The 24,705-nt window shown below is 39.4% G+C and overlaps 1 protein-coding gene across 1 annotated transcript in view; it reads left to right on the forward strand.

Annotated features, from left to right (window-relative positions):
- Positions 1–262: 262 nt before the first annotated feature.
- Positions 263–24,705, forward strand: part of RSBN1L (round spermatid basic protein 1 like) — an 84,618-nt gene continuing 60,175 nt past the window's right edge. The window contains exon 1 of the mRNA XM_072653175.1: positions 263–938. Within this exon, the coding sequence (XP_072509276.1) occupies positions 335–938 (604 nt within the window). The 5' untranslated portion in view covers positions 263–334. The remainder of the gene's footprint in view (positions 939–24,705) is intronic.

Raw genomic sequence — 24,705 nt, forward strand, 5'->3', positions numbered from 1 at the left:
GGCGCACGGGGGCATCTCGGGCGGGGCCCCAAGCTCGGCTCTCCCCCATCCCCGCCAGCCTCCCCGCCCTCTCTCCGTCTCGCGCCGCGGGCCGCAGAAGCCCACTCAACTTCTCCTCTCCGCTCTTCGGTCCCACCCCTCCTGGTCCCGTCCCCGAGTCTGATTGGCGAGAGGAGGGATCCCTCGGCGCCGCTCATCCTATGGCGAACGCCTCCGAGCCGCCCCTCCTCCGCTCCGCCCCTTCCCCGTCTTCCCCGCCCTTCCCGATGATGGCCCGCCCCTCTCGCCTCTGCACTTGGGAGCAGAGGGAGAGTAAATACAACAGGAGCGCAAAATGGCGGAGCCGCTGAGCCCCGTCCGCGGCGCTGCCGCCGCCCCTGAGAAAGAGTCGTTCTGCAAACCGCCGCCGCCTCCCTCTCCTCGGGACCCGTCCTGTTCCTTGTCGGCCAAGAAGGTCCGGACGGAGGAGAAGAAGCCGCCGAGAAGAGTGAACGGGGAAGGGGGCGGCGGCGGCGGGAACAGCAGGCAGCAGCCGCCTGCGCCTCCGAGCCATGGCAGCCCCGCGCTGTGGAGCTTCGCGGCCGCCGCCGCCCCTCCCGGCGGCTTCGCTTTTCCCGCGGGCGCCGCCGCCACTTCCTCCTCCTCCTCGTCTTCCTCTTCATCTTCCTCCTCCTCCTCCTCCTCTTCCTCCTCCTCCTCCTCCTCCTCCTCTTCACTCTCTCCCCAACCTCTGCCCCGCAAACTGCTCTTGTCCCCGACGCTGCTTCCAGCTCAGCCCCACCACCATCTTCTGCTCCCGGCCCCGGCCGCCGCCAACGCCAAGCCTCGGAGACCCAAGGAGAAGCGAGAGAAGGAGAGGAGGAGGCACGCCGCCGCCGGGGCGGGCGAGGCCGGCGGGGCCCGAGAGGAGAACGGCGACCTGAAGCTCCTGCAGAGAGGTGGGTGCTCGCCCGGGCCCGTGGGGGGAGGGCAGTGCCCCGCGCTCCGGACCTCCAGCCCCGCTCCGGCGCCCGGCAGATCGGGGGGCCCAGGCTGGCGGCGAGCCCGGGGAAAGGACCTCTCTCCCCGAGGTGACTCGGTCGTCACCCCAGGGACAGGAAATGGAGCCTGCAGTTGGAGGAGCCCGGGAAGGCGACGGCCCCAACTCTCCCTCCTCGACGCCGCTTTGAGCCTCCGCGCTGATGCGCGTGCGGCTGGGCAGAGCTCCCTTTAGGGGACCCCGCAAGGTGCCTTGGGCTGCTGGGGCGCCCGCTCCCGGGGAGGCCCGCCCCGGACGGCCCCTCCCCCACCCCAGCGCCGCCCGGAGCTGCTTCCTCGGAAGATCCTGTCAAAAAGGGGGAGGGGGGGCGTGGAGAACCCTGGCGTCAGCTGGAGGCTCCCGGAGGCCTGAGCTTTCCATCCCTATTAGGGAAGCGAGGTGCTGCGGTGCTGTCCTGGGCGCCGAGGAGGCTGTTTGTCTTTCTGTCTCCCGCATAGACGTAGTCCTGAGAGACTTGGTTGGCGTGTGTGTGTCTGCGTGTGTCCATTTGTGTCCATTGGCTGTATTATTTTCCCTATAACGGAGACTGAAATCAATCCATGAGGAAGAGTAAACTTTTTTTCAAATGACTTGAGTGCAAATATATTTCAAAAGGAACGGCCTTAAGGATCTGATCGTGTAAAAGTATTTCTTTCAGATGTAGAACTTGTCAGAACATTTTTCAAATACTGCCTGTTATTTTAAAAATTTGCTTAAAAATGGCCTCTAGTATGGTGATCTGGTAGGGTTGTTATAACTCAGAGAGCAGTTGAGAATTAGAAATATATGTGGTTTTTCAATTCCAATAAATAATAAAAATAGCAGAAAACTTTAGTATTGCTGTTTTCGGGTACTTTCTATGATCATGAAAATCATTTATTTATTTGAATTAGTGTCTTATTGTGACTGACAATATTAGTGTTGCATATGATTTAGTAGCAGCATTGTTACTTCTGTTTTTATATTTTGTATGTAACATAATTATGCATCTAAGCTTAGCCGTTTGATATTTTGGGATCCACCACCTTTGGGGAGTTTCTTTCAAAGTATTTTTGAGAGTGACAGTTAATCTGGTTATATTCAGAAGTACTGAGGAGCAAGTATCTTGTGGTTATTTTGTTTTCATTATTGGACATCTTGTGATGGCAACAAATAGTTTTTTTTTTTTAAAGCAACCACGTATTCCTTAAATGCTTTTTAGTTTCCATTCTTAGTAATTTGGGAATAAGCATATTGATCTTCATGATCAGGAAGTAATATAATGATATTTTTTCTTCAGGTTTATTTTCCTTGAGCTCGTGAATAATGAATGAAATGACTAAGTAAGATTATGGCAAAGAAGTTGGAATGTAGGATGCTTAAAACATAAAACATCCCTAAGCAGTTCTTGTTAGTAATGTTTGTGATCTTAAGCAACATTTTGAAACGTCTTCTTCTTAGAATTATGACCATTTTGACCAGATAAAACAACTTAATTATTTTTGTTTTGTAATTTCTGTAAATTCTATTACATAATTTCTTTTTTAGTCGTTTGAATTGTGTGTTGAAGGTATCTGTCTCCAGGTGGCATTTCCTGCTTGAATTTTTTTTTCTGAAAGAGAACACCTACAGTCAGTCTGGTATATTGGGTAGAGAGGGTCAGCTTGTGGTCACAGTGACTTAGATTCAAGTCTTCCTACCCTTGACTCTTATTAGATGGTTAACCAAGAACAAGTCATTTAGCCTTTCTGCATCTCAGGCAGATCTCTAACTGGGTTTCTTAATCTTTTTGGTGGACCCCTTTGGCATACTGGTAAAATTTATTTACTTCATCTCAGAATAATGCATAGTATTACTAAGGAAGTCAGATTGAAATGCAGTTCATAATAATGATCCAGAAGAGATTGTGATATATTAAAGAAGACCAATACATTTGCTCTAAGACTTTAAAGCTGCAGATATTGCATCTTGGAGGTTGTTTTCACATCTGAAATTCCTTACACTCATGAACTAGATATCAGCATAGGGGTAAGTGTTTTTTTTTTTTTTTATGACCATGTTTCTGTTTTTGTGAGGAAAAAAACCTTAAGCAAATATAATAATGCTAATAGTTTTGTTTAACCTTTTCCTTTAGTTATGTATTGGTATATCTACTGCTAGAAATCTTTGCTTTCTAATTGAGAAAGATTGACCCATTCCCTATTGAAATAAAACATTAGCTGAATTAAGAAATAAAAATACTTTTTTTGTTTGAATAGTAATAACTCTTAAGCAGATTAATGAGATTTGATTAGTGCTGATGGTTCCATTCAGATACACATATATAACTATAATTCAGTCATTCAACTTTGCAAATATAAGACCTAAATAAAAGAAGGTATTAGCAAATAAATTTAATTGTTTAGTTTGTTTTTTTTAAAACTGTCCAGCGAGAATAAACTGAATGAATATGATAGTAGAGAAGTGGTGGTGTTTAACCAGTAAAGCCAGCCTTGAAGCCAGGAAGACCTAGGTTCAAGTCCCATTTTTAAGACATATTGGCTGTGTAAATCACTGTAAATTGGCCTGGGTAAATCATTTAACTTCTAAGTGCTCCATATCACTTTCTAAGACTATAAATTGCAGACCTTCAGTGGTAGGGAGAATTCCTTAATCTGGGAGTTGCCTATCCCTGCAAAATCTTGGAACCAGTTTCTCTCCCTGACACTGGCATATATCTTATCTATAGGACATTTAGCCATTTGCCCGGAAGTAAGCAAAGAAAGGCTTCTGTGTGACCAAAATTGATTTATTAAAGCTCATTCATACATTTAACTAATTGCCATAGCCCTTATGCCCCATTCATTTACTCTTTCACCCAGAATTCTAATAAGCTTGCTTTTTTCAGTTTATAGATTAGAAACAGGAGAGAGGGATAATTGATAGAGACTGACAGTAGTTAGAAGTGACACTGATTGGGACAAGACTGAAAAAAATATATAAAAAGTAGACTGAGATACACTTCTCTGTGATATTAGGTATTTATGCAGGTAGCCCTTTGTGCTTGAGTATTATATGACAGGACAGTTAAGTCCATAATGATGATCCAGAAAAGGTTAAATTATGTTCTATTTAACAAGATAAGGAAATAAACATTTTAGAATGATTTCCATCAAATTATTGAAATAAAAGTTTTAGTGTCTTAGGCCATATTATTATTTAATTATATTTAGTTATCAGGAAAATTCAGTTACTTGGCATATCTTGTCCCCACATCAGACTAGACAGATTAGGTTTTATTTATTGAAACAGAAATTTGGAATTCTCAAGTTAAAAAAGGAAAGATGTATTCAGCATTTAGGGAGAATGACTTGGTAGTAAGAGTACAAATTTATTGGACAGTAGCTAACACCTTAATTGGTTCTCTTGGCTGCTTATAGTGACATACTTGTATAGAATGTTGGTGGTTTTCTAAATACTTAAAAATATATTATACTAAATGCCCTAAAGCGTGTGTGTGTGTATGTATGTATGTATGTATGTATGTGTACATGTATGTATGTATGTGATGCATATCTGCAGTTTGTTACTTAGTCTTGAGAGGTGAACTTCTGTGTTATAGACTTGCCTGTAGAAGTTGAATAACTTGCCTTGGATCACACAGCCATTGTGAGTCAGAGGCAAGACTTGACTCTCAAGTGTCTCAGAATCCAAGTTTACAGTGCCTCTCAAAAGTGTATTTACAAAAGATATTTTATTTAATACTAGGTTAAAAGATTAGTTGTGTAATTTTGCTGCTCGGTTAGGCCTAAGTCAGGAAGACATAAAACTGTTCATGCTATTGTCACATGAACTTGGCTTATGGAGATGAATGGTGTTAAATTTACTGCCTTCTATTCAGCATTTGTTTGACCTGTCTTTCAAGTGGCATGCAGGAGCTTGAAGTCATATTATTCTTTTTTCCCGAATTTCATTCTAAAAGTCAGACAACAATTCAGATTAAGGGGAAACTACTTTTAAGGTTATGATACTTCTAGGGAGGACATCAAGTTTTTATATAAAGCTTTGCTTTTTTCAAAGTAAATTTAACATGTTGCAAACTTTTCCATACTATATTTTAACAAACTTTATGGGCTAGATTTTAAGAATAAGGAAGTTTGTGAAAGTTACCTGTTTATATTTTTGCAACTCAGGCTTTTTGGCCCAAGATTTTTCTGTTTCATTACCCAGTTTTAGCAGATTGGAAATGTGAGAGAAGGATGGCTGTTAGAGATAGGCTGGCTATAAGCAGCTATTATAATTTTATGAATTTTGAGAGTTTTGGTTAATGAGTATATTGCTTATATGCCTTTTACAACTTTTTCCTTTTTTGTTATAATCTTAAAAGATCAATAAATTTGAATATTTCCTCATAGAACAGAAAAAGGATTGGATACAAAACCGAATCACGAGAACATGCATCTTGATTTTTTTTAAAGTGCACATGAAATGGTAACACAATAGTACCCACCCTGCCCTCCTTGTCTGTGTACTTTTCAGAAATTCCCTTTTCTAAGTTGGTTTTATATGTTTCACTGAAGCCCTTTTTACTTCTCCATTACTACCAATTGATTTATCAACAAAAGCCCAATTTACTAACCACTCACTGTCCTCTCCATTGCCTCTCTCCAAAAGCTCTAACTTGTAACAAATACTTAAATTGATTTCAATGTCTTTTTAAAGCCCTGTGGTATCAAGTAGTTTTTCCTGTCAACAAACTAATATGCCACTTCCATTTTGACATTATGCTCTCTATTATAATTATTTATGTATTCCTCAGTAAAACTGAAAGTTTTTAAAGACTTGGACCTTAGAATTCCCCATCCTGCCTAGCACAAGTTAAGAGTAATAGGTGTAGAACAAGTACTGAACAATTCAATAAAGTAAAAAAATTTATTTTGCAAAAGAATGGATTTGTCTTTAATAAATTTGAGGATAAACAGACTGATTTTCTACATACATGAGAACAAGAACTGTATCATTTTGTCCTTGTATCCTCAGTGACTAGTAATAAATATTTGTTGAGTTTAAATGAAGAATCATTAGGACATAATTAGTGATTGGTTGTGGTGGGAGGAAAAAGTTTAAAAATGAAGTTAAGGACAAAAACAGTGACAAGAATAGCAAAATCAGGACTCAGAGAGACTTTTTTTTGGGAGGAGCTGAAGAAAAGATGAGATTTACCTTGCCTTTGGGGTGTGAGGCAATGACAGGCACTTTTAGATTGTAGAATTAGAATTCTGTTATCCAGAACATTGCTCAAAGAAGAAGGCTATTAACTGAAACTTGGAAAGATATTTGTTTACAGAAGTTTGTTTACAAATACCTTCTACGTTTACCAGTTACCGTTTTACTTAACTACCTTTCAGCCTTTAATCTTGAGATCTTATTTGGAACCTGCTCCATTTTCATTAGTCTTCCCCTCTGACTTTCCTGTTTACTCTTTCCACACTGTAATTGTTAGGTTTTCCAGTCCCTAATAGAAACAGTCCCGATAATCTTTCATTCTCCTGCTTTCGTTTGTAAATCTCTTGGAAAAACAAACAAAAAAAAACCCCACCAGTACATTCTTTTGTAAGAGTTGTCAGAATATTTGAAGAATATTTTACATTGTATTTGTTCATTTAATAAGCATTTATTATATATGTGTGTATTTATATCTATGGCTATAGATACACATATTTTTTTGGAGATGAATGTTCAAGACAGTGTTCAAGGCACTGGGCTAGGCTGCGAGGCTACAAATATTAAAAAATTATAAAGTCTCTGGCTTCAAGGAGTTTATGTCATTTTAGAATGAGGTGAAAATAGAACATGCACACAGGTAAGTAATTCATGACAATGGCAAAGGAAGTTTTAAGAACACTAATCTAGGAGTGGTGTGAAGATTGTATTGCAGTTAAGAGAAACTGGAAACAGATTATTTAGGAGAGTAATATGATGGCCAGTTAAAATCTAGGGAGATTCGAGGAAGAAGGGAATCCACTTTAGCTTGATATAAGGCTTTTTTTTTTTTGGGGGGGGGAATATGTGATATTTGAAGGAAGAAATATTCTGAAAGGCAGAGATTAAGTTTTAGCAAGCTATTTGGCAGCTTCTTCCAGTGGCCTTGTAGTTAACCACAACTGGTTAACTGACAAGACTCAAAGAATTATGATCATTGGATTATTGCCAGCATGTACTAAGACCCTTACATATAGTTCAGGAGCCTAGGGCTTTGTCCATTGCCCTGTTCTGTTGAATATTTTCACTGATAACTTCAGCAAAGGCATTGATGGCATATTTACCACATTTTCAGAAGAGGCAAAGCTGGAATGACTATCTTACTCATTGGATAACGTAACTGGGATCCAAATATATATTAACATGTTGGAAAGATGGGTCAAATTTAAGATTTAAAAAAAAATAAGATTTATTAAGTTTTACATTCTTCTTTCATCCCATGGATAGAGAGACCTATTCTCAGGGCCAGAAAGACCTGGGTTCAAATTGCATCTGACACTTAACTGGCTGTGTGACCTGGTTCAAATCACCTGCCCTCTCAAAGCCACATCTCTTTTCTTCTACGCAGCTCTCTAGAACTATGAGTTACAGAGGAGATAACAGCCTGCTTTGGTACAGTGAGTTTTCTCAAATGCTTGTTTCATATACCAGTGAAATTATAGGTTCTCATTTCTTGTTTTATCATAGTGGGAAGGCAGCTCTAGATTTGATTCTTTTCTTTATTCTCAACATTTCCCCTGCTATCTTTTATAGATAGAAATAGGTTCTTTTGTTTCCTACGTTCCCCCTGCTTTGTTGTTCACAAAGTTGGAGAAAAGAAAATTAGAGTTCAGCCCTGCCTCACACACTTAATAGGTATGTGACTGCGGTAGGCAGCTAACCTCTCAGCCTCAGTTTCCTTATCTGTAAAGTGGGAAAGCAGCTACCTCACATTGTGCTGTGAGGGCCAACTGAGATAGCATATGTCAAGTGCTTTGGAAACCTTAAAATGCTATATGAAGGCTAGCTATGTTACTAGGCTCCCTTATTTCCGCTGCTCCATATTCTCCACCATGTCTTGCCTATCCTTTCCTCTTCCTCTTATTGTCTCAGAGGAATAAGTGATCATTTTCCTTGCTTGTCAAATTGAGACCATGCCTTCTTGTCTCCTCCAGAAGCTTAGCTCATTTGTCATTGCCTGGTATAACTCAGCTTCAGTCTCTTATCCATTGTCCCCTTCTTTGCTGCCTACACACCTTCAAGTCTAACACATCTTTAAAAAAAAAACCAAACCCTTCACTTGACCCTTCAATTCTCTCAAGTTACTACTATCTTATCTTTTCTTCCTTTCACTATGAAATTCTTAGAAACATTTGGCTCCAGTTGATGGCTCTCTTTGCTCAGTACCCACCACTTCTTAGCTCCTTTCATTCTGGCTTCTTGGTGTGCCAAATGATTGAAACTGTTGTAAGATTACCAACAGTTTCTTAACTGTTAAATCTGATGACCTTTTCTCAGTCCTCATTCTTCTTATCTTCTCCATCTTTTGTGACTATTGACTAACCTCCTGGATATTCTTTCTTTCCTTGGCTTCTGAGATAATGATGTTTCCTCATGTTCTTTTTTACTTTATTTGCTCACTGGATTGACTTAATGTCCTTTGCTGAAGACTCCTTTACTGTAAACTCCACTTCCTGTCTCCCAAGGCTCTGTTTATTCTGCATCAATTGCTATGCCTTCCTCTTTTTTGACCTTTCTTAAGACGTAATTATATTTTGTGGCATTGCATAACTACCATTTATTGAGCTTTTCTCTCAGTTCTAGGGTGCATAGTTTGTTTCCTATGTGGTTTTTGTTTTTTTAATTATACTGCTTAGAATATTTTTGTTCAGATTTCTTTTTCCTGTTATTAGCATACTAATATTAGGATAATTTTTTTCCATAGCCATATCAGGATTGAATTATAAAGTTTGTTATTTTTATGGTTGTATCTCACAATTGTTGTAATCTTTATTTCTCTGATTTATTAGAGAGTTTATACGTTAGTATTGTCAAGTCAGCAAGCATTCCTTAAGTGCCTGTTATGAGCTAGGCACTATGCCAGGTGCCAGACTTACAAAAAAAGGCAAAAAAAAATTCCCTTTCTGAAGGAGCTTCCAGTAAAATAGGAGAGTCAACATGCAAGCAACTATGTACAAATAAGATACCAGGAAAAGTTTTTGTAGAAAGTGGGATTTTAGCTGGGAGTGGAAGGAAGACAGAGAAGCCAGGAGTCAGAAATGAAGAGGCAGAACTTTTCAGGAATGAGTGACAGCCAATGGAAATGCACAGGTTTGGGAGATGGATCTTCTTGTTTGAGCAGTAGTAAGGAGATCTGTGTCATTGGAGTATGTGGAGGGGGAAGTCATTTGTAAAAAGTTTGTGAAGTTAGGTAGCATCCAGGTTGTACAGTATTGAAGGCCAGGGTGGAATGCAGTTGACAAGATCAGGATAGACCTTCGGGGAAACTGTTCTTTGAGACTGTGCTCATTTATCATCCGGAATGGCTCTCCATGCCCCCCAGATGTTGCTGTCTTCCTGAGACAAAACAAGAGAATTACAGAAAACAAGGGATATGTAAAATAGATGCCCTCGAGGCCCACAGTCTTTAAGATAAGACTGATTAAATCACTAGGGCAGGAGACTAGCAGAATGTCACATAGGCTTGCAGTTTCTGTCTATAAATACCCCCCCCCCCCCCCCCCCCCAGATCAATAAAGGGAGTTGGTCTTTCTTCTCCCGCTTGTCCTGTGCCATGTAGGCACGCAGGCCATCCGCAACATCTGGCGCCCGAACAGGGACATGTGACATAGCAAATATGACAGAACACAACATCCTTGACTTTGTTTGAATTCAGATAAGAGTAAAATTCTCCAATTATGTAGTATCAGTTTCATAGCCAGACTCAGGAATAGTCAGGTGGGAAATATTCCCCTTGAGTAGCTTGTGATATTTCTCTCAGATACTGATTTAATGCAAACAACTATACTCAAAACAAAAATATGATCTCAAACGTCTTTTGCCTAAACAGCAAAATTAACTCAAAAATAAGATAGTCATTTCTATTCTCATGGAGTTATAGTAAGCAATAAAGATTTACCAGGACTCATATGCATAAGGGAATTCCATTAAGATCTTTCCTTTTCAAGTTTAAAACTTGTCCAGATGTAAAACCAATTGCCAAAAATCCTCTCCATTTATTACAACTTCTGAGCAAGTCCTATTCATTGTTTGTAATTTGCATAAGCCAATCAAGTTTCTTTCTTAGGGTTGATGACTGTACCTACTGGAATGGTTCCCTAGGGGCCTTAGCAATTTTTACAAAATAAAGAAGATTGGTACTGCACCCGGGCCTGCCAACCCCCAAGCATACAGGAGGACTGTTCTGAATGGGCAGATCTAAAATTTTCATTCAGTTCCTTTCTTTCTACATACAGTAATCAATTAACAATTTTAGGTTTAGCATTAAAACAGTAATTCCAAATAACTTAACAGTCTTACAACTTTTAAAATGACAGCCAAATTGTTTTAACTGAAACTTAACAGGCAAAGGTGAAAATACCTGGTTTTCTTTTTTTTTTTTTTTTTTTATTATTAAATTTATTTATTTAACTTTTAACATTCATTTTCACAAAATTTTGGGTTACAAATTTTCTCCCCTTTTATCCCCTCCCCCCCCAAACACCAAGCATTCTAATTGCCCCTATGACCAATCTGCTCTCTCTTCTATCATCCCTCTCTGCCCTTGTCTCCATCTTCTCTTTTGTCCTGTAGGGGCAGATAGCTTTCTATACCCCTTTACCTGTTTTTCTTATTTCCTAGTGGCAAGAACATTACTCGACAGTTGATCCGAACACTTTGAGTTCCAACTTCTCTTCCTCCCTCCCTCCCCACCCCTTCCCTTTGGAAGGCAAGCAATTCAATATAGGCCATATCTGTGTAGTTTTGCAAATGACTTCCATAATAGTTGTGTTGTATAGGACTAACTATATTTCCCTCCATCCTATCCTGTCCCCCATTACTTCTATTCTCTTTTGATCCTATCCCTCCCCATGAGTGTCGACCTCGAATTGCACTCTCCTCCTCATGCCCTGCCTTCTATCATCCCCCCCACCCTGCTTGTCCCCTTATCCCCCACTTTCCTGTATTGTGAGATAGGTTTTCCTACCAAAATGAGTGTGCACTTTATTCTTTTCTTTAGTGGAATGTGATGAGAGTAGACTTCATGTTTTTCTCTCACCTCCCCTCTTTATCCCTCCACTAATGAGTCTTTCGATTGCCTCTTTTATGAGAGATAATTTGCCCCATTCAATTTCTCCCTTTCTCTTCCCAATATATTTCTCTCTCACTGCTTGATTTCATTTTGTTTTAAAGATATGATCCCATCCTATTCAATTCACTCTGTGCACTCTGTCTCTATGTATGTGAGCGTGTGTGCATGTGTAATCCCACCCAGTACCCAGATACTGAAATGTTTCAAGAGTTACAAATATTGTCTTTCCATGTAGGAATGTAAACAGTTCAGCTTTAGTAAGTCCCTTATGACTTCACTTTGCTGTTCACCTTTTCATGGTTCTCTTCATTCTTGTGTTTGAAAGTCAAATTTTCTTTTCAGCTCTGGTCTTTTCATCAAGAATACTTGAAAATCCTCTATTTCATTGAAAGACCATTTTTTCCCCTGAAGTATTATAGTCAGTTTTGCTGGGTAGGTGATTCTTGGTTTTAGTCCTAGTTCCTTTGACTTCTGGAATATACTGTTCCATGCCCTTCGATCCCTTAATGTAGAGGCTGCTAGATCTTGTGTTATCCTGATTGTATTTCCACAATACTTGAATTATTTCTTTCTAGCTGCCTGCAGTATTTTCTCCTTGACCTGGGAACTCTGGAATTTGGCCACAATGTTCCTAGGAGTTTCTCTTTTTGGATCTCTTTCAGGCGGTGTTCTGTGGATTCCTTGAATATTTATTTTGCCCTCTGGTTCTAGAATCTCAGGGCAGTTTTCCTTGATAATTTCATGAAGGATGATGTCTAGGCTCTTCTTTTGATCATGGCTTTCAGGTAGTCCCATAATTTTTAAATTGTCTCTCCTGGATCTATTTTCCAGGTCTGTTGTTTTTCCAATGAGATATTTCACATTATCTTCCATTTTTCCATTCTTCTCTCTTTGTTCTGTGATTTCTTGGTTTTGCATAAAGTCATTAGCCTCCATCTGTGCCATTCTAATTTTGAAAGAACTATTTTCTTCAGTGAGCTTTTGAATCTCCTTTTCCATTTGGCTAATTCTGCTTTTGAAAGCATTCTTCTCCTCATTGGCTTTTTGAACCTCTTTTGCCAATTGAGTTAGGCTAGTTTTCAAGGTGTTAATTTCTTCAACATTTTTTTGGGTCTCCCTTAGCAGGGAGCTGATCTGCTGTTCATGCTTTGACTTCATGTCTCTCATTTCTCTTCCCAGCTTTTCCTCCACCTCTCTAACTTGATTTTCAAAATTCTTTTTGAGCTCTTCCATGGCCTGAGCCCATTGGGTGGGCTGGGACACAGAAGCCTTGATTTCTGTGTCTTTGCCTGATGGTAAGCATTGTTCTTCCTCATCAGAAGGGAAGGGAGGAGATGCCTGTTCGCCAAGAAAGTAACCTTCTATAGTCTTATTTCTTTTCCCTTTTCTGGGCATTTTCCCAGCCAGTGACTTGACCTCTGAATATTTTCCTCACACCCACCTCACCTCCTGATCCTCCCAGCCCGTGTTTGTGGTCTGAGATTCAAATGCTGCTTCCAGCCTCAGGGCTTTTGGCAGGGGCAGGGCTGCTATTCAGTATGAGATTATGTTCTGGTGCTGAGGTCGGGGCAGGGCCACCTCTCAGGCTCAGTTCCCTCAGGGGGTTTATGCACAGACCTTCCGCAATGGATTCAGGCTCCCGCCCGCTTGGGGAGCCCCTGTCTGCAGCTGCCTCTCAGCTTCTACCTCCCGGGGGGGGGGGGGGCCTGAATTATGGGGGCACCCCACTCCCCTCTCGACCCGCCAAAGAGACTCTCTCACCCACCCCTGTCACCTGTGGGTGGAGGGACTTGTGCGGCCGCTGGAGATCCTGTCCCTGAAGCCTGCTCGGATCTGTTTCTCTCGGTGCCGCAGCTGTGGCCGCAGCAGGTCTGGGCTGGGCTTTGCGTCTGCAGCGCGATGGACCTTTTGCGAGAGGTTTGCAGATCCCTCTGTGGGTGGGGGGACCCGCGTGGCCGCTGGAGATCCTGTCTGTGAAGCCTGCTCGGATCTTTTCCTCTCGGTGCCGCGGCCGCGGCAGGGCTGCACTCAGCTCCCAGTCCCGGCGCCCAGTCCGCAGCGCGAAGGACCCCCCCCGCGAGAGGTTTGCAGGTCTCTCTGGAACAGAAATCTCCCTCGCTCCAATGTTCCGTGGCCTCTGGGTGCGGAATTCGCCGTGAGTTACTTCCCTGTAGCCATTCTATGGGTTGTGGGTTCAGAGCTATGTGTATGTGCGTCTTTCTACTCCGCCATCTTGGCTCCGCCCCCTGGTTTTCTAAATGACAATTACAAAAACCAAAACATTAGAAGACAAGGTTAGCAGGACTGATAAAATTTAAAATAACAACTGGTTTTGCACAATTATCCCCAAAATCTTTTAGTTTCAACAAAATTCAGATTAGAAATTGGTTTCTCTAACGCTGTTTCTGGATTGCAGGGGTTACTCAGTTTTTACAATACAAGACTATAACACTTTAGAAGCACAACAGTAACACAAATAGTGAACTTTAGGTGTCATTAATTACATTTCCAAACCATCACATATAAATATTGATAGAAGACTGGGCTTACTAAATGTAGGGGCTGGTTGGCTTGTGATCTCATACTGCTGTGGCCCAATCCCTACCCTTGGGGAGGGTAAATTAAGTTTCCTACTATTCTTTAGCATTCTCTTCCCTTGATCTAATCTGGGATGATAAGAGTTACTATTTGCTGTAGTCCTAGCTGAATGATGAGTTGGGACTGCAGGGCAAAAAAAATCTTAATGGTTCTAACCTTTACTCAAGTAAGTTTTACTTCTGTGTCCACTCCTTAAGAACTTCTTTGAAAGAGAGGACTTTTGAATCTATCAGCTGATGTGAGGGAGACTTCTGGACAACTATCCAGTGGCTCCAAGTCCCCTTCATTCTACAGGAGAGTTCAAAAGCTTTGTTTCTGCTGAGGTGTCTTTTTTCAGATCTATGCATTTTTCCAATTTGCCTTAGTGCCAAATAATATAACAAATTCTGACCTGTCTTAAACATCCAATTAGGAGTGACATGTTTAACTTAAAATATGACCAGAATAACTACTTTTTGGTTATTTCCCATTATACAAAAACTTCTCTTTTTAGGTGAGGCATGAGATAATTAAAATGCTAGTCAGCTTGCCTCTCTGATATGAGGGAAAAAGCTTCCCTGATTTCTTCTTGTCTTTCTCTCTACCTTCACAACCTGGCCAGGGTTAGAAGGTAGAAAGAGAGAGAGAATTTTACCAACAACTTTCCAAAACTTTCATGCTTTCCTTAAAACTGCACATACGTTTTTTCCTTGTATACGTTATCTGAAACTGCCTTTTGCAATATAAGATTAGTTTCTCTCTTTCATACTCCTCCCTGATGCTGCAGTCATCAGAGAGAAGGGACAAGGGGGAAGGAAGGAGAAAACATGGGAAAGAGATTAACACACAAACACACTCACACAGAACATAGAGAGAGAATACATATACAGACAATAAAAAAAGAATTCAAAAAACCGAGAAAAGATTGTCAGAAATCCTCTGCACAAATTAGACCTATGGCTTGGTTTCTTCTACTTTGTTCCAAACATGCTTTGTGAAATTCAAATTTCCACATTCATTAATCTCCTTCAAGAGTGGCTTTATCTAAGTTACACCAATCAGTAGGGCACAGGGCTGTCTGAGAATGCTGTCTAGAAGATTTCTGGAGGAGTATAGAGTAGTGGCTCTGTGGAAGCCGAAGGTTCCAGGGGTGCTAAGGCTTTCTCTGACAAGGAGTCCACCTCTTCTCCCCCATCCTCCTTCTCTGCATCCACCTCTACCTGAGTGTTTCTGCCCTTAAAAAGTAACTGACCCATTGTTAACCTTACTTTTGCTATTTACCTGTCAGTATTGATTTCTTATGAACAGAATCTGCCTTTTGATTCTGTTAACACAGTAAGCTCTCCCCGTAAGCCTGTAATTGCTGAGATTTTACTGTGCCTGCGTGAACCTCGGACAAAGTAAAATGCCCCTGCAGGGGTTCTTCGAGGCTTCTCCTTACCTTAGTTGCCTTGTCACCACTTGGAGCTCCTTTCCAGGGGGCCGCTGTCAGTGAAAGACAAGTCCCTTTCCTGGATCATGTTCCTGTTTGGGCACCAGATGTAGCGGACAGCCTGCGTCCTTACACGGCTCCATGATGTGGTGAAGAAGAAAGACACGGGAGGCAGGAGAAGAAAAACCAACTCCCTTTATTGATCTGAGGGTCCGGGTATTTATAGACAGAAACTGAAAGCCTATGTGACATTCTGCTTGTCTATTTCCCTCTAAAATAGGCCCTGGCAGTTGTGTATGGGATGGGACCCAAGATCTTTTGGGGTAAGGGATGAAGGTCTCAGCTTCTGAAATTGCTTCCTGCTGAGATTGTGTGTAGAGCTGTCCCTGCCTTGATGGGTCCTATTCAAGGGATACATAGCCTGAGCAGTTATCTGGAAGTTGCTGGCTTGCACTCTGGAAAAGACAAACCTGGCATGCAGGTTAGACAAAGACCAAACAGGCACAAAAGGAATATAAATAAAAGACAATTTCCCTGGCTTAACAGACAAAGAAGGCCAGTCTAGGCCAGGGGCAACAGATTTGAATATGAAAGGCCAGATTAAGTGGGAAGATTCCGGAAGACCTGGCTACAAATTTGAGTGTGAAAAGCCAGGTTAAGTGGCAAGATTACCATAGACAAGATAGCTCACAAATTATCACTCTTTACTAGCAAAACTATATTGTCTTAAATAAGAGATTTCAAACTTGAACCTTACAACTGAATAGATGTACATCGTTTCACAGGCTAGTTTCTCCTTCTCTGATTACATTTACTCTGGAAGAAAACTTTTAGAAATTAAGTTGTTAATAAATTCAAACACTAATTTTAACTTTTGCTTAGGCCATGGGATGACTACAAATTCAGATTAAAAGAGCAAGATCTTTTCTGCTTTATAGATCATTACATATTAATTTATCAATACATTGTCTTGAAAATGAAAATTTAGGTTTTACAAGAGATTGTTTTAAAATATTTCTTCTAAAAGTGTTTTCTTTTGTTTTAAAACAGTTTAAAATTTGTCCTGATGTTAACAGTCACTATACTTTTATAAAGAAAATAGTTGAAAACCTTTAAAATGATAGTTCTCATTTTACTTTGAAATAAAAATAAACCTTTAAAATTAAAATCCATTAAAGCTTAGTTGGTATGAAAATGTCCTTAAGTGATATGAATGCCCAAAGTATTACAACAAACCGAATTCTTAATTATCACAGAATTCCTAGATAACACAAAATGCTTTAGTCAAAAAGGTGCAATATATACTCTCACATTGATAACAGAAAGAGACTGATTACAGGAGAACACTACTGCTTATAAAATTCTTCACCACATCACAGAGCCGTGTAGGGATGCAGGCCATCCGCTACAGTACAGCACTTTAAAAACCAAACAGTCTTGTATTTAATCCTGAAGATAATTCAGAGCCACTTGAATTTATTGAATGTGGTGGGGGATTGGTTTTGGTCAGAACTGTGCTTTAGGAAGAGCAATTTGACAGCTGAGTGGAAAATGACCCGGATTGGGGAGAGATGTGTTGACAAGGAGACCAGCCAGAAGGTTATTGCAATGCTTCAGGCTTGAGTTGATGAGGGCCTGCACCAGGGTGTTGGCAATGTTGCAGGAGATGGTGGTGAGACATAGGATGTCGGGGTGGGATCTATACAAGATATATTACCAGGTAAAATTGACAGAATTTGGCAACTAATTGGACATGGGGAGTGAGAGTGAGGGAGGAGGAGGATGCCTGGGTTGGGAGACTGGGTGACTGGGAGGATAGTGGTGTCCTTGACATAACAGAAAAGTTAGGAAGAGGGGAAGGTTTTGGGGGGAAAGATAATGAGTTCAGTTTTGGACATTTTGAGTTGACAAAGATGTCTTTGGGATATCCTATTGGATAATAAAAATGTTTAAGTAATAAAAAAAAACAGGTTGGCAATTGGAAATGCAAGATTGGAGGTCCTTAGACACTTTATGTCAGAAGTTTTATTAGAAATGGTTATTGCAAAGATATTTCCTCCCTATCTTTTTTTTCTGGAGGCATCTTTTTTTGTTGTGCAAAGCTCTTTGTTTTAAATATAATTATTCATTTTGTGTCTGTGTGGTAGTGGGTTGAGCATTGAACCTTGAAGTTAAAGAAGACTTGCAGTCAAATTCTGCCCCAGGAGGCAGCTGAGTGGTGCAGTGGGAGGGGGTGGGGGAGGCGGGGAACCTGTGTTCAAGTGCTGCTTCAGCCACTGTGCTGTCAAACTGGCTATGTAATCCTGGGCAAATCACTTGATCCTGATTGCCTCAAAAAAAACTCCACCAAAACAAATTCTGCCTCAGAGACTTACTCAGGGGAAATAACTTAATCTGTTTGGGCCTTGGTCTCCTCATCCATAAAATAAAAGGTTCAGCCTTGACCTTTGAGATTGCTTTTGGATCTAAATCTCTTATACTGTGATTAAAAAAAAAATCTGTTATTTCTCATCATCAGGTAATGGATATGGTATGGCCTTTTGGTCTAAAAGAAGCTAGGTTCAAGGTATACCTCTGATAGCTTATAACGATGTCATTATAGGCTGGTCCCTTAACATCCCTGAACCTTAAGTTTTTCTTTACAGAGGATGGTATTCCCTGTACTGTGTACCTCACAGAGTTGTTGTGTGACCCAAAAAAGCAATATTTAGAAAGCTCTGTATGAATGCCACCTATTCTTTTTCTTCTGTTTGTTGAATAGGAAAGGATTTTCACCTCACTACAATTTCTACAGATGCAATATTCCAGTATATTCTAATTTTGTGGGTATTTTTTTAAAGGAAATATTTAGATTATTGATGAATTTGGAATTTATTGTGACATAGGGCATGCTATCCTGTTGTCCTATTATCTCCAACAATTTTCCTTCTCCGGTGCATTGTGATCTTGGATTTATCAAGCATTATTCAATCGTATGACTTTGGTTCCAATTCTGGATGAACTAATCTGTTCCATTGAACTGTTTTCCCCCCAATTTTTTAATCTGTTGCGAACAGTTTTGACATACGTTGCCTTGTGTACGATTTGTCATCAGACACTGTAAGTCCCTTTTTTTCTTCATAGTTTCTGTTTGTGTTTCATTTTGCATTTATTTAAAGTCTGTTTTTAGTTAATTGTATAAAGTGTCCCACTGGTATTTTGATTGTTAGTTGCATTGATAGTATAAATTAATTCGAATAGTATTTCCATCTTTACCATATCAGCTCAACCTGGCTATATAATATTGAATATATTTTCAGCTGATTTGTAATTTTTTCTGTTAAGATTGTTTCACAATTGATAAGAGTTTTATGTGTGTTTTAGTAGATTAATTCCAAATCTGTTTTTACAAAACAAAATTTGTAAATTTATGTAAATTTTGTGAATTTTGTTTTTCTATTCATTTCTTTAACCTGTGATTAGATGAGTATATATAACTGAGTGAGGAAACTCTTCCACAAAGAACAGTACATAACTGTTCTGCACCATCTAGCACTTGTACACAGATCTTCATGACTCTGTGGGCTTCTCTCTTTATGAGCTATTGATGTTTTTTAGTGAGATATATACATGTCATTGAGCTTCATGGATTCATCTTACATTTTGCTATCTTGCTGAAACCATTTGTAATTGGAATTAGATTTTTTTTTTGGGTCTCCTAGTTCTTTAATACACTGTAATACCAAACAAAAAAGGAGATATTTAAAGCTCTTTTTGATAATATCTTAATGTTTTTATCTTTTTCTCATTGATATTTGATTTACAACATTCAGTTCCGCAAGCTTTTGAGTTTTAAATTTTCTCCCTCTCTCTCCCCACTCTTCTTCCTAAGACAGCGTGCAATCTGATATTGGCTCTCCATGGTCATTCACATTAGTTGTATTGCAAAGAAGAATTATAGCAAATGGAATGAACCACGAGAAAGAAGAAACAAAACAATCTTAATATTTTTAAGCATTAAAAATGCTGGTTGAAAATACAATGCTCTGCTTTGTCTTTATTTTTAGTGGGAAACCTCTGGCATTTCTTCTTGACCTGGATACTATTAAGCTACTAGTTTATGGATTCATAACACTTCTTATTACATTTCCTTAGTGGAACTTTGATTTCATTATTTTAGAATACAACCAGTCAACACCTTCTTAACCCTATGAAGTCTTCTATAGAGGATCCACTTAACTTGCAACCTCTTTTCTAGGACTTTGTACATTGTCCATAAGAGACTCCTTGTTGGCTGGTAGAGTGGGTTGATAGTTAGCCAATAGTAACACCTGGAGTCTTGTATTTTCTTTATTTGTCAGTCAGTTGAGTGACTGTAAAGATGTGTTCTGTTGTAGAAAATTGCTTTCGAAATTTGACTTTTACATCTTTATATCAGGGATACCTGAAGTAGGTATATAGATCAGTCTTAAAAAGATTTTATAAAAATAAAATAATCATGAAGATTGTTAGTTGTTGATGTGACTTTTTTCATATTAAGAGAGTCCTTCCATTCTTATACAAAATTATGGATGTATTTTACCACAGGCATTTTTGCATTAAAATTAATATATGGAATTTATTACTGGTATTTTTTACATGATTTTCCTAATATTAAGCCGTCCTTGCATTCCTGGTATAAATTATATTTGCCTGTAAACTTTTGGGGGCTATATTGCTTTTTTTGACTTGTATTTTATTTAAAATTTTGTGTCATTATTCATTAATGACATTAGTCCAAAACTCTCTGTTTATGCTTATCAGGTTTGGTATTTGCTTTTGGAAAGAGGTGACTTATAGTTTTTCTTCTTCTTTTGAAATAGCTTATACATTAAAGGAATTATTTGTTCTTTAAATATCTTGATAGAAGTTAGTTGTGAATCAGTTGTGACTTTTCTGTAAATGATTTATTCAGTTTCTCCTTCCAAATTTGATTATGCAGCCAATCTGTCATTCATTTAGAGATTTTTCAGTTTTTTTATAGTCTTTCATGTCCTCAAATTTTTTTAAGTTAGTTATGATTTACTCCATTTTGTTCTCCGCTTTTTTGTTGTTCTACTTTTGTTTGCCATTTTCTTATTTCTGTTTCCGCTTAACTAATGGTTTATTGATTGCGTTGTTCTTTTAAAAAATTTAGTTATTTTCTGTTACAAAATTCTTTAACCCTGATGGTTACTTGCTTTGTTTGCTGCTAATTTATTCATTTTAAATATCTTTAGCTTAGGCAAAAACAAAGCATTGTTTTTCCCTTTTCCTTTTGAAATAAATGCTCTTTTCACTTCTGCCTCTTAGAAGCCCTGGTTTTCCTCAAAGCTTAACTAAGTCACCACCTTCTTCCATGTGAGGCCTTTCTTTATTCTCTTATAAAATAAACCTAACATTTTCTATATGCTAACAAAGTATATCTCCTCTTAAAGATATTTAATACTTGCCATTTCCCGTATAAGCCTCTAAAAAGAATTTCATTTCTGTATTTGTATTCCTAGTGCTTACCACAGATTTTGCCACGTAAGAGTTTAATAAATGCTTTTTGATATAAGGATTCAGAGATGTGAATTTGCCTCTGAATACTAGTCTTGCTGCATCATAGATTATGATTTGTTGTATTTATATTGTCAGCTTGTAGTCAGTTTCTGTAACTTGTACTTTTTGCCAAAGATATTAATGACCTTATTTTATAGGGGAGGAAACTGAGGTTTAAGTGAGTCGAAAGTGCTAACAGCTAATAAGTTTCTTGAGGTGGGAGTTATGTTGAGAATCTTCTAGCTTGTCATGCCAAGGACTCTTATCAACTCTACCACACTATCTCAAATTTTTATTCCAAGTATTATATCTTTTGGTAACCTGTCAAAGGTTACTTTTTCATGTTTTATGTCTTTACTATCTCGGCTCATAAGTACTACTTAGTGTCTAATTTAAAGGAAAAAGAATGCTGTTTAACTTTTAAGTCATTTTAGGAAATGTTAGCTGGAATCAGTCAATGAATTCATCCTGCTCATGGATGATTCTTATTGTTTGTTGAATTGAATTTGTTGACAGATACTTACCAATTGTCTACTTAGTACAGGATACTGGATTAGGTGCTGGACATTTTTTTTTTTAAATACAAGTCTGTTATTAGTGATGTTAAGTATTCCCGGTGGTTCAAATGAAATCACTTAGATCACAGTGTCTAGCACAGGGATGAGGAACCTCGAGGCTACAGTGTGGTCCTCTAGGTCCTCAAGTGTGGCCCTTTGACTGAATTCAAACTTCACAGAACAAATCCCTTTAATATAAGGATTCTATAAAACTTGGAGTCTGAAGACTCCACCCAAGGACATAGAAGGCCTCATGTGTACTCAAGGCCTCAGGTTCCCTACCCCTGGTCTAGTACATATATGGTGATATGTAAATGCTTATTCCCTCTCTTCCCCGTACCCTTATCCCTAGTGAAGACCAGGTGGTTGCCTATGTGTATTAACAACTGGTCTGTATAGAGGTTTAGACCATTTTCTAGAGCACTGAGAGATTAAGTGATTTGTCCAGGGTCACAGAACTAATGTGTCAGCATTTGGTCTCTTTGTGCATTCACCTCTTTTTCTGCCTTTCCACCGTGCTGGAAATAAAGAGATGAAGGAAACCACACAATGTTTTTCCTCAGGATTTTGTGATCTAAATTCATATAAAATATACTTAACACATTTCATTACCTGAGTAAGGGAACATACATCCACAGAATGAAAGAATATTGAAGTTGAAAGGGATTTTTTAGAGGTCATCTTGATTGTCTACCCCTAATAGTTAATTATCCAGACTCTCCTTGAAGACCTACAGTGTGTTCCTTTCTCTACAGCCCATTTCATTTTTGGCCTCCTCTTATGTTCTTTCTTTATTTACCTCTCTTGTAACTTCTACCTGTTGATCTTAGTTCTGCCTTCTGAAGCCTAGCAAAATACAAATCAGTTCTGCTGTAGTGATGTATGTGTTCCCAAAAAAGACCTCACTATGCAAAATCACACAATAAAAACCACGGGGCTTATGTTTAAAATGAATTTGGGAGTACAACACTCAAAAATTTTGTCCTTGAAAAATTTCAAAAGAGTAGGCATCTAATAAAAACCAGCACCCAATTCTGTGCATGTTAAATGGTAAAGACATACATAAATACTACAGTAAACAGTGGCAGTCTAAGACCCTTGGCTGTTCAAAAGTCTCAGCATCATTTGCACAGTCAGGAGGAAGTTGGGAAAGCTGAAACTCCAGGTTGGGACTAGAAGCCAGGGGATAGGATCTGGGGAATGGGGGGAGTGATGAAGGCAAGCAGGGGCCAGCCCCTCATTTGATAAATACCTGAAGTTGGCTTGTGGAAATGTCTTTGGAAGGACTGCAGCTTGTGAGTTACTGTGAAGTGTAGTTTTCTGTATTTTTCTTGTTTCCTGTGTAAGAAATTTCACATATACTGAATTACATTGGAAATTATGCTAAAAATATTCCCTAGTATATCATTCTTGTTGGAATAAATTTGGGTATTTTCAAACAAGCATTAAAGCAAAACTGACTTCTCTGTCTCTTTCATGTGATAATCTTTCACATATTTGGTGTCTTTCTATTTTTTATTTTTCTAGCTATAGTTCTTGCCCTCATTACTCTAGATTGTATACATGTATTCAAGTGAATAACTTGCTTTATACAAACAGTTCAGTTTCATTTTGTCTCTTGCATAGGCACTATTGTTTTAGTTTGGGCTTTCCATGTTTGTGTAGGTCTTGTTCACAAATCAGCTTGACATGCAGACTAATTGCCAAGGTTGGGGTAATGGGGTTGCTTTTTTGAAATTTGTGCACTCGACTTCTGTTGATCATACTAACTTCAGCTTTGACACCTTGATACAGCTTGACAAGCACAAGGGATTTTGGCTTCTCAGAACTTAACCTAAAACTACTGTATTGATATAAAATTAAAAGTACTACTAAGAAACTTTCAGTCTCCCTGGATAAGGTAATCCAGAGGCCTAGCAGTGCCAGAGAAAATACCCAGAACCACAAGATTGATTGTCTTGTTTGTGGGATGACAAGGAGGCCAGGGTCACTGGATTGAAGAGTGTGTTCTAGTAAGATATAAGAAGACATAAGGTAGGAGGGGTCTAGGTTATAAAGGACTTTGAATACCAAGTGGAGGATTTTGTATTTGATCCTGTGGTTGTTTGTTTTTCACTCTGGAAGTGGACCAGTGACATCAGGGAAGTGATATCTTCACTTGCAAGTGCATTGGATTTAAGTAAGGCAGGACTCTACAAAATTACCAGCCTTACTCTTTTTTCCAGAGTCATCTAGATAGATTGGGACAGCTGGAAATGGGCCCTGATGGAGTGGGAGACCTTGGCCTTTTTCAGCTGAGGTCTTTCTCAGGTCTCAGTTTGTCCAAGGCAGTACCCATTCAGTGATTAAAGCTGGGTGAGAAATGAGACCAAAAAAATGGCCTCTTTTATTTACTCAGAAAAAGAAAAATCAATCTGGGAGGGAAGACCCATAGTGTTTCTGGCCAAAACCTAAACAATTGCTATTTTCACTAATTCTGAGTCATCAAAACCCAAACCATGACCAAGTGAAGCTTGGGGGGGGGACCTATTCTTGGCCAGTCTGTGAGAACCAAAGTGATTTGGCTTTAAGGGTGGTCATGTGGTTCCATTTTAATCACAGTGGGCTTGATCAAAGCCTGGTTTTCCAGTGCTGTATGTCTAAAAATCATAAATGTTTTTGTATTTGATCCTAGAGGGTATAGGGAGCCATTGAAGTTTATTGGGTAGAGTGATGACGTAGTCAGACCTGAACTTTAGGAAAATCAGTTTAGTGACTGAATGGAGAAAGAATTGGAACTGGGAGAGACTTGAGGCAAGTAGATCCATCTGCTAATAGACTTTTGCTGTATGCAGAGGTGATGAAGGCCTGCAGAAGAGTGATGGCAGTATTAGAGGAGAGAAAGGGATACTTGTTTGAGAGATGTTGAAAAGGTGAAATTGAAAGGCCGTGGCAATAGATTGGATATGGGGGAAGAGGCAATAAGAGATAGTGAGAATTCAGGGGTGACAGCTAGGTTGTGAGTTTGAGGACCTGGGAAAATGATGTTGCCCTCTCCAGTAACTGGGAGGGCTGTGGGGGGTTTGGAGGAAGGATAATGAATTTGATTTGGAATATGTTGATTTGAAGACGGCCAGTGGACATCCAGTTTGAGCTGTCCAAAAGGTAATGGGAGATGGAAGATGAGAGGTTGAAGAAGAGGTTAGGGCAGTATAGGTAAATTTGAGAATCCTTTAGTGTAAGAGAGAGTAATGGAGCCAAGCTCATTTTTGGTAATTTTGCAGAATTTACTTTTGTCTTCCTAACACTT

Source organism: Notamacropus eugenii, chromosome 3 (genome assembly GCF_028372415.1).
Source record: "Notamacropus eugenii isolate mMacEug1 chromosome 3, mMacEug1.pri_v2, whole genome shotgun sequence".
In the NCBI taxonomy this organism is placed as follows: Eukaryota; Metazoa; Chordata; class Mammalia; order Diprotodontia; family Macropodidae; genus Notamacropus; species Notamacropus eugenii.